The sequence below is a fragment of the Macrobrachium nipponense genome, chromosome 15 (assembly GCF_015104395.2).
Source record: "Macrobrachium nipponense isolate FS-2020 chromosome 15, ASM1510439v2, whole genome shotgun sequence".
In the NCBI taxonomy this organism is placed as follows: domain Eukaryota; kingdom Metazoa; phylum Arthropoda; class Malacostraca; order Decapoda; family Palaemonidae; genus Macrobrachium; species Macrobrachium nipponense.
The window spans coordinates 9,477,014-9,486,539 of record NC_087208.1 but is presented as its reverse complement, the minus strand read 5'-3'; the positions used below and the strand labels follow the sequence as shown (position 1 = coordinate 9,486,539).

The following is a 9,526-nucleotide window of genomic DNA, read 5'->3' as shown; positions in this document are numbered from 1 at the left end:
GTGTCAACAAAACTTCCCATTTCTTGTGCTAAATCCGCACATCACTTGTACTCCGGTGTCAGGACGCGTTATAATGTACTTTTCTTGGGGTTGTACACATTGATCGTACATGGTCCACCCCTGTACCATGCGGTTTTTTATTTACCCTAGGTAATATATACATATTACAGCAAATTGTTTTATCAGTTATTGCATTACTATGACAACTAGAATTCATGGAAACAGTTTGTAAATACTCGGCGTATGTGTGAAGCTCCACTAGGTTGGCAACGTGAGTCCTTTTTTCGTTGCGTTGTCTGCTCGTAAGTACATCAGAATTATTTGTAATTTTCCGGGTTAATTTGGTTCAAAAAGGGGATAATAGACATGAATTAAAATAAACATTTCATACATTCAACTTCCCTGTCAGATATATACTTAGCTATAGACTCCGTCGTCCCCGACAGAAATTCAAATTTCGCGGCACACACTACAGGTAGGTCAGGTGATCCCGCCGCCTGCCGCTGGGTGGCAGGAATAGGAACTATTACCGTTTTGAGCCAGATTTTCTTTGTCACGGATACTAGTAACATCGTTTGCTAGTTCCTCCTGACTTGATTTTCGAATTTCATTACGCCGTTGATCTTTTGGACTGGTATTGGTGACGTATTGGATCTTTGGTTTGGCATACGCTATTGTGGACAGTTTTTTGGATTTGGATTTGGAATTTCTCATAATGTCTGACAGTGTCGATTTTAGTTCAGAGTGTGTGTGAATGAGAATTGTTTTGTGAGACTACCGAAAGCTTCGGTGGATCCTCACACCACTTGTAAAAATTGTAGAGGGAATGTATGCTCGCAGTTGAATACATGTGATGAGTGCAAGGATTTGAATGAGGAGGAATGGAAGTTGCTTGATTCCTACTTAAGAAATTGAGAGAGATAAGGCTAGAAAAGCCTCTTCCAAAAGTGTAAGTAGGTCGGTCTCTAACGAGCCAGTTAGCGGGACTATTTGCCTATGCTAACCCTATTGTTTCCTCCCATACAGCTTTACCTTCCCGATTATCTGACTCGGCAAGCTCAACATCTGAAATTGCGAGTCTGAAAGCTTCGCTTAAGCATATGGAACAAAAAATTAAGGAACTGGAAGGTAAGTGCAGTGAAAGTTTTCCCAGTGAAGTGGAGGGTGTGTCTGATTGGCTCTGTCTCGCTCCCAGGCCTAGACCTTTTTCAAGCTCCCAAGCCCAGTGGAGAAGAAATGTCAAAAGCCGCAGGGAGGTTTCAGAGAATCCCCACCGGTCAGGCGTCCCCTCGGCAGATCCTGTAGTTACGTCCCGGGCTGCCAAGGATAGTCGTTGGAAAGACGTCCTTAAACAGTGTTTTTCTTCGTCTGATTCCTCATCTAAAAAAGGATGGAGTTCAGATAGATTGTCGAGACCTTCGAAGAGATCTTGGAAGTCTCCTTCATTTTACTCAAGCCCGAAGAATTTCCGGGGGGGGGGGGGGGAAGAATATCCTCCGGAAAAGAGAAGGAAGGAGGTGTATTCAGAAGCTCCTTCTCCTGCATCGGAAATTGGAAAGAGGGACGTAGCTACGAAGATGTTGGAGGATATGCAAAAACAGATATCTTCGCTAGTAGGAGTTCTTAAATCTGATCCTCCTAGAAGGAAGGATAGATTTCTCCCGATCAAAAGATCCCGTCCTTTAGGACTCTCTGAGAGCTCGGACGAGGCGCCTGCCAGAAGCCTGGCGCCAGCCAGACGTCGGGCTACTGTCAAGCGCAAAACGCCGTCAAGGCGAGATGATATATATAGGTATATACCTGAACCTCCTACTAGAAGGAAAGCACATGAGACGTCCGAATCGAGGCGTAAATTTGGAACTCCCGAAATCGGACGAACTCCTGAAATGAGACGCAAAGCGCCTGAAGTGAGGCGCAAAGTGACTGAAGATCCTGGAACTCTTGTAGCGAGGCGAAAAGCGCCTGGAGCGCCTGAAATGAGGCGTAAAGCTCCTCAAGTAATGGAAATGAGGCGCAAGGCGCCTGAAAAGCCTGAAGCGGCTGAAAGGAAACATTTAACTCCTGGAGAGCCTAGAGCGCCTGAAAGGAAACGTAGAGCGCCTGAAATGAGGCGTAAAGCGCCAGGAGAACCTGAAGCGCCTCAAAGAAAGCAAAGCGCCTAGAGAGCCTGAAGCGCCTGAAAGAAGAAGCAAAGTGCCTAAAGAAAAGCCTGCGGAGGCGCCTTGAAACGAAGGCGCGAAGCGCCTGAAGAGCCTGAAGCGCCCGAATGGAGGCGCAAGGCGCCTGGAAAGCCTGAAGCTTCTGAAACAAGACGCAAAGCGCCTAGAACGTCTGAAGGCAGGCGCAAGGATTTTTACAATCCAGGATACAATTCGGACGAGTTATCGGAGTTTGAAGCGGACTTGGAGGCTCCTCTTTGGGATTTTTCTCAAGATCAATTTTCCCCTGACAGGGTCTCTAGGTGTCGCACAGGCGATCGTAGCCCCTGTCGGGAAGGAATTGATCATGAAAAAAGGGAAAAACATTTAAGGACTTCTCCTGGTAAGGACGAAAGGTGTCGCACAGGCGACCGTCGTCCTTGTCAGGAAGGCCTTAGGGTAAAAGAACACATCGGCCTTTCTCCTGGCAGGGACTCCAATGGTGCCGCACAGGCTGGGCCGTAGCCCTTGTCAGGTTGCAGTCGGTGTTGCTACAAGCCCTTTACATTCCCGAGAGAGGAGTCCTCCGGTCGCGCACACTTCTCCGAATAAAACTCAACCAGACTTGGAGGATGTCTCGGACTCTGAGAAAACAAGGGGGCAGGTCTTTCAGATTATAAGACATTAACAGCCCTCTTGTTAAAAGAATTTGAGTGTCTCTGAGTCCTGCTGCCCCTCCTTCTCCTCGGTCTTTATTTTCGAGTACGAAGGCTGCGAAGTCTTCCTCTTTCTTGAAGATGCAACCGACCATATCAATGAAGAGGGCTTTGCAGTCGGTCGGAAATTGGCTTAAAACCGAGGAGGAGGCGGGGAAGACTGTGTTTATCTGTCCCCCTTCCAGGCTATCAGGAAAGAGAGGGATTTGGTATAGCACAGGAGAATCTACGGGACTTTCTCTTCCCTCATCTGCTGAAGCGGGACTTCTCGACCTTGGTGGATTCGGCAAGGAGACATGCGCTTCCATCGGCCAAAACAAGCTGGACAATGTCAGAAATGGACCATCTCCTCAAGGGAATATTCCATGTCTTGGAAGTTTTTAACTTCCTAGATTGGTCCCTTGGGGCTTTGGCCAAGAAAGACGCAAGACCCTCAGTTTTTGGAACCAGAAGTCTTGCATAGTGTTTTTGGCATGTATGGATAAGGCAGTGCAGGACGGAATTCTCGGCTGTGAAGTGGCATCCTTCGTTCGGGATTCAGGAAGTATTAAAGAAGAGGTCTGTCTTTGGTTCATTTCTTACCAAAGCAGTCTCTCCAGTACAGAGGGCTTCTCTTTTATACGCCCTCTGTCTAAACAGCTGTTTCCTTCTCAGTTGGTAAAGGACATTTCCCATACGCTTACTGAGAAGGCAACACAGGATTTGCTGGTACACTCTGCTAAAAAGCCTAGACCAGCTGCTTCTGTCTCGAAGAGGGAGCCAGACCTGCCCAACAGCCCTTTCAAGGTAGAAACTTTTAGCCAGAGCCCCAAGGAAGAGAGGAGGAGAGAAAAGAGGAAGATCTTCCATCAGAGTTCCAAGGAAGAATGCTAAATGAGATTCCAGTCCTCCAATCACCAGTAGGGCCAGACTTCTGGGATTCTCGGAAGCATGGGCTTCAATGAAAGCAGATTCTTGGTCCCTGCAAGTTCTAAGGAAAGGATACCTCATCCCCTTCAAGAACAGACCTCCATTGACGACGACACCGAGGGAGCTGTCAGCGAGATACAAAGACCCTGTAAAGAGAGAGATCCTTCTTGGGTTGGTGCAGCAAATGTTGGAGAAGTAGGCATCAAGATAGTACAGGATCCGCACTCCCGAGGTTTTTACAATCGCCTATTTTTGTGCCGAAAGCCTCGGGGGGTGGAGCCGGTCCTGGACGCGAGTGCATTGAATCGCTTCGTGGAGAAGACAAAGTTCTCCATGGAGACATCCAACTCGGTTCTCTCTGCTCTCCGTCCAGGAAATTGGATGGTCTCCCTCGACCTGCAAGATGCGTACTTTCACGTCCCCCTGCATCATTCGTCGAAGAAATATCTTCGATTCATGGTGCAGGGAAGGATTTATCAGTTCAGGGCTTTGTGTTTCGGCCTCTCGACGGCTCCTCAGGTGTTTACAGCGTTGATGAGGAACGTAGCAAGATGGCTACATCTGAAGGGGGTGAGGATATCTCTTTACTTAGACGACTCGGCTTATTAAGAGCGCAGACAAAACAAAAGTGCTTGGAGGACTTGGAGATAGCTCTTCAATTGACCAGATCTCTCGGATTGCTCGTAAACCTCGAGAAGTCTCACACAATCCCCAGTCAGACTATCGTATATCTGGGGATTCGGATGGATTCTCTGGGTTTTCGAGCATATCCATCCCAGGAAAGAATTTCGAAAGGGTTGGAAAAAATCTCGGTCTTCCTAGAGAAAGGAACGAAGCTCAGCGAGGAATGGCTCAGTCTTCTGGGCACCCTTTCCTCGCTGGAGCAGGTCATCTCTCTAGGGAGGCGATATGAGATCCTTGCAGTCCATCTAAGAAGCAGTTGGAACAGAAGAAAGGGAGATCTATTGGATACCTTTCCCATAGGAGAGAGTATCAAAAACCGCTTACGATGGTGGTTAGAACCACTGAGAAGAAACGAAGGAGTGTCCTTGTCCCTTCAGAACCCTCACCTAGTGGTGTTCTCAGACGCTTCGGACACGGGGTGGGGAAACAACACTAGGGACGAAGGGAAGTGTCAGGCAGTTGGACAAAAGAACAGAAGGCCTGGCACATAAATGCAAGGAACTCTTAGCAGTGCACTTGGCACTGCAGTTTTTTGAGAACAAAGTCAGGGCGTGGTGGTCCAAGTCAACTCGGACAACACCACGGCTCTGGCATTATATAAAAAAACGATGGGGGGACACCACTCTTTCTCCCTTTACCAACTAGCAAGGGATATGTTGATATGGACAGAAGAAAGAGGGATTCGACTCCTGACGAGGTTTGTTCAAGGAGGAAAGAACATAAGAGCAGACAGATTGAGCAGGAAAAACCAGGTCCTTCCAACAGAGTGGACCCTCATTCACAGTCTGCCAGCAACTATGGTCTCTTTGGGAAACCCTCAAGTGGACCTGTGTTTGCAACATTCCTATCCAGAAGGATGGAGAACTTTTGTTCGTTGGGGGACGATCCCAGAGCCCTATCCATAGATGCCATGCTCATGGATTGGAAGGGCATAGATGCGTATGTGTTTCCCCATTCAAGATGCTGGGGGAAGTAATGAGAAAGTTTGTGTCCTCGGAGGGAATGAGGATGACATTGATCGCCTCCTTATTGGCCTGCAAGAGAAAATGGTTCACAGAGGTACAGGAATGGATAGTGGACTTCCCCAGATCTCTTCCCGAAAGGACAGATCTGCTCAAACAACCCCACTTCGAGAGGTATCACAAGAATATCCACGCTCTCGCTCTGACTGCCTTTCGACTATCGAAAGATTGGTCAGAGCTAGAGGCTTTTCTTGCAAAGCGGCAAAAGCAATTGCTGGAGCAAGAAGGTCCTCAACCATGCGGATATACCAATCGAAGTGGGAAGTTTTTCCGTAGATGGTGTAAGGCGAAGAAGCTGTCCTCCTCCGATACCTCTGTGACCGAAATCGCTGATTTTCTTTTTTGTTTTTACGAGAAGAATCTCATCTGGCAGTGTCAACCATTAAAAGGTTATAGGAGCATGTTATCAGCTGTGTTCAGGAATAGGGGCCTGAACATAGAGAATGACAAAAGAATCTGCATGATTTAATTAGATCATTTGAAAACATACAAAATTAAGAACTACGCTCACCCTCCTAGTTGGAATCTGGGATGTGGTTCTCAAATATCTTATGTCGGAGAGATTCGAACCTCCCGATAAAGCTACTTTCCGGGACTTAACTAGAAAATGTATTTTCTTAATAGCTCTCGTGCCACTGCGAAAAGAGTGAGTGAGCTGCAAACGCTTGACTCAAGAGTGGGTTTTAAGAAGGATTCGGCTGTATTGTCCTTTAAACCTTTATTTTAGCTAAAAAGGAAAAACCCCTCGAGACCTTGGCCTAGGACTTTCGAAGTAAAAGGCCTTTCTCAATTAGCCGGGAATGAAATGGAAAGAACTTTTATGCCCTGTGAGAACTTTGAAGTTTTACCTGCAGAAGAAGAAGCAGTTGCAGGATTGCAATCAAAGTTTATGGTGTGCGGTTAAAGACCCTAAAAGAGCTATGTCAAAAAATGCCTTAGCATTTTTTGTTAGGAACATTATAACTGAAGCCCACATGAGCTGTGATAGGAGGCATAAGACCTTAAGGGTAAAAGCACATGAAGTATGTGCAGTCGCTACATCATTGTCGTTCAACAAGAACATGTCAATGAAGAACATCTTAGCAGCCACGTATTGGAGATGTAACTCAGTGTTCGCCTCACATTGCTTGAAAGATGTGAGAGTGAATATGAGAAATGCTTCTCTCTAGGACCTTATGTATCAGCGGATACAGTGCTGGGAAAGGAGAGAAGACTTGATCCTTAATATTAATTTTTGTCCTTATATTTTATATTTTGTTCATGAAACTTACCTGACAGATATATATATAGCTGTATTCTCTGAAGTCCGACAGAATTTCAAATTCGCGGCACACGCAGTGGGCGGCCAGGTGGTAGTACCCATTCCCGCCGCTGGGAGGCGGATATCAGGAACCATTCCCATTTTCTATTCATATTTTTTCTGTCGCCGGTCGGTAAACAACTGTTTACAGACCTCCGCCTAGGATTTTGAAACTTCATTAGCCGCTTAAGTATCCTTTTTATTGTAGTGTCTTACCGAACAATTATAGAGCCGTGATTTCCACGAGTGGCAGGATACTAAAATTCAAATTTTATGCATGACACTTACCTGGCAGGTATATATATAGCTGTATTTTCTGAAGTCCGACAGAATTTAAAAAAAACTTCCGACACACGCAGTGGTCGGCCAGGTGGTTAGTACCCATTCCCGCCGCTGGGAGGCGGGTATCAGGAACCATTCCCATTTTCATATTCATAATTTTCTGTCGCCGGTACTGAAAACACCTGTTTTCAGTACCTCCGGCTTAGGATTTTGGAAACTTCATTTGCCGCTAAGTATCCTAATTGTCTTTTAATTTATTTACTTGGATTTGTGGCTAGGCATACGCTATCTTAAATTGATTGAATTTGATTCATTTTTGCATAAGATATCTGAATCTAGTTAGGCTAGTTTCAGAGGGTGTTGTCTGCAAAGATAGGGTGTGGCTACCGAAAGCTTCGGTAGTTCCGCACGGTTGGGGGCGCAATTAATCAGTAAACATGTCTATTTCCGTAAGGAAAACCAGTATGATTCGTATGTACGCAATTAATCAGTAAACGTGTCTAAATTCCGTAATGGAAAAAGTTTGTTTAGTAGTACGCTATTAATCAATTAGCGAAAGTCAGGGTAGTGATACTGCTAACCTTCCGGTAGACTTTATTTGCCTAACGCTGTAGTATGGCCTACGGGTTATGACTATGTCTGCGAGAGGTGATCGCTCTCCTTCATTGTTGTAAGAGTTCTACTTCTGTTTTTGTTACGCCTAACCCTGTAATGTTGCCTTCGGGCCCTAAAACAGTGTCTGTAGAGGTTATTGCCCTTTCTCTTATACTATTTCGATTCGTAACTTAGAATCGAAAGTGTTTGCTTTAGAGAGCAATAGTGAAGTGGCTAAGTGCAGTGACAGTGCCCCTTGTGTAGTGGAGGGTGCGTCAGATCGGCCTTATAACGCCTCTAGGTCTAGACCTCTGTCGAACTCCCAGAACCAAGGGAGAGGGCATGTCGAAAGCCGAAGGAGGGTTACAGGGAACCCCACCGATCTGGCGTGCCTTCGGCAGAATTTCTGATGAAAATACCCAGACTGCCAAAGTGCGTGCACATGCACGAATCCTGAAGGATTGCTTCTCGTCCTCCGAGGCGTCCTCCCCGCACAAGGGTTGGAGCTCTCGGAAGGACTCGCGCCCTCTAAGAAGCTTTATAGAAGAGGACGCTTCACGTCCCTTCTCCCTCGTTATGTGTTTCAGTGAGAAGTAAGAAGGCGAAAGTTGCCTGATCACGTGTACTTCTTTTCCACCAAGAAATAGGAAAAAGAAGGCAGTTTCTCTCGCTTGTTTTGACGCTGTCAGGAGCGTGACGCTTTTCTGCACGCTTATTTGGACGATCGGCTTGAACAGGACGCTCGGATGGACGCACTCACCATGGACGCCGAGCGTTCCTCCCGCCAGTTGGGCCGCCGAGCGCGCACCCAGGACGCCGAGCGTCCTCGCCAGTGGACGCCGAGCGTCCTCGTCAGTGGACGCCGAGCGCGCACCAGGACGCCGAGCGTCCTCGCCAGTGGACGCCGAGCGCGCACCAGAACGTTTCTGTTGAACTCTTCAAGCTCTTGTTTAAGATTTGAGCTCAAGAAAGTGAACAGAAACTTCGTCTTCGAAACCCAGCAAGACCTCGGGTTTCGTGAATTCAAGAGGTCTCTGTCAATATTATATTGCTTTTCGCAAAGGTGGATGGAGTTAAGGAAAGCTCAAGGGAAGATCTCGTTTTGTTCATGAAACTTACCTGTCAGATATATATATAGCTGTATTTTCTGAAGTCCGACAGAAATTCAAAAACTTCCGGCACACAGTGGTCGGCCAGGTGGTTAGTACCCATTCCCCGCCGCTGGGAGGCGGGTATCAGGACCAGTCCCATTTTCTATTCATAATTTTTCTGTCGCCGGTGCTGGAAACACCTGTTTTTCAGTACCTCCGTCTTAGGATTTTGAAACTTCATGGCCGCTAAATATCCTAATTGTCTTTTGATTTATTGACTTGGATTTGTGGCTAGGCATACGCTATCTTAATTGTTTTGAATATGATTCATTTTTGTATATCTGAATCTAGTTAGGCTAGTTTCAGAGGGTGTTGTCTGCTAAGATAGGGTGTGGCTACCGAAAGCTTCGGTAGTTCCGCACTCGATATGCACGAGGGCTATGTGTCTTGCTTCTTTGTTGAGATTTGTCATGTAAGGAGTGTGAGACTTTGTCTAATTTCCATAAGGAAGACGTATGATTCATATGTATGCAATTAATCAGTAAACAAAGTCAGGGTAGGCTAACCTACCTGAGACTATTTTGCCTAACCCTGTAGTATGGCCTACGGGCTATAAATATGTCTCGTGAGGTAATGCCCTTTACGTTATAGATTCCATCTGTATCTTGGAATCTAAGGTGCTCGTCTCCTATCATTGTGGTGAAAAGTGCTACTTCTGTAGTTGTTACTCCTAACCCTGTAATGTTGCCTTCGGGCCCTAAACAGTTTCTGTAGAGGGTATTGACCTTTC

At 46.4% G+C, this 9,526-nt stretch overlaps 1 protein-coding gene across 1 annotated transcript; it reads left to right on the top strand.

The window, feature by feature from the left end:
* Nucleotides 1-1,886: 1,886 nt before the first annotated feature.
* LOC135226951 (Golgi-associated RAB2 interactor protein 5B-like) lies at nt 1,887-3,727 on the top strand. The gene is made up of 3 exons (XM_064266634.1): nt 1,887-2,112; nt 2,630-2,802; nt 3,509-3,727. The coding sequence occupies exons 1-3, from the start codon at nt 1,887-1,889 to the stop codon at nt 3,725-3,727; spliced, it is 618 nt and encodes a 205-aa protein (XP_064122704.1).
* The last annotated feature ends 5,799 nt before the right edge of the window (nt 3,728-9,526 follow it).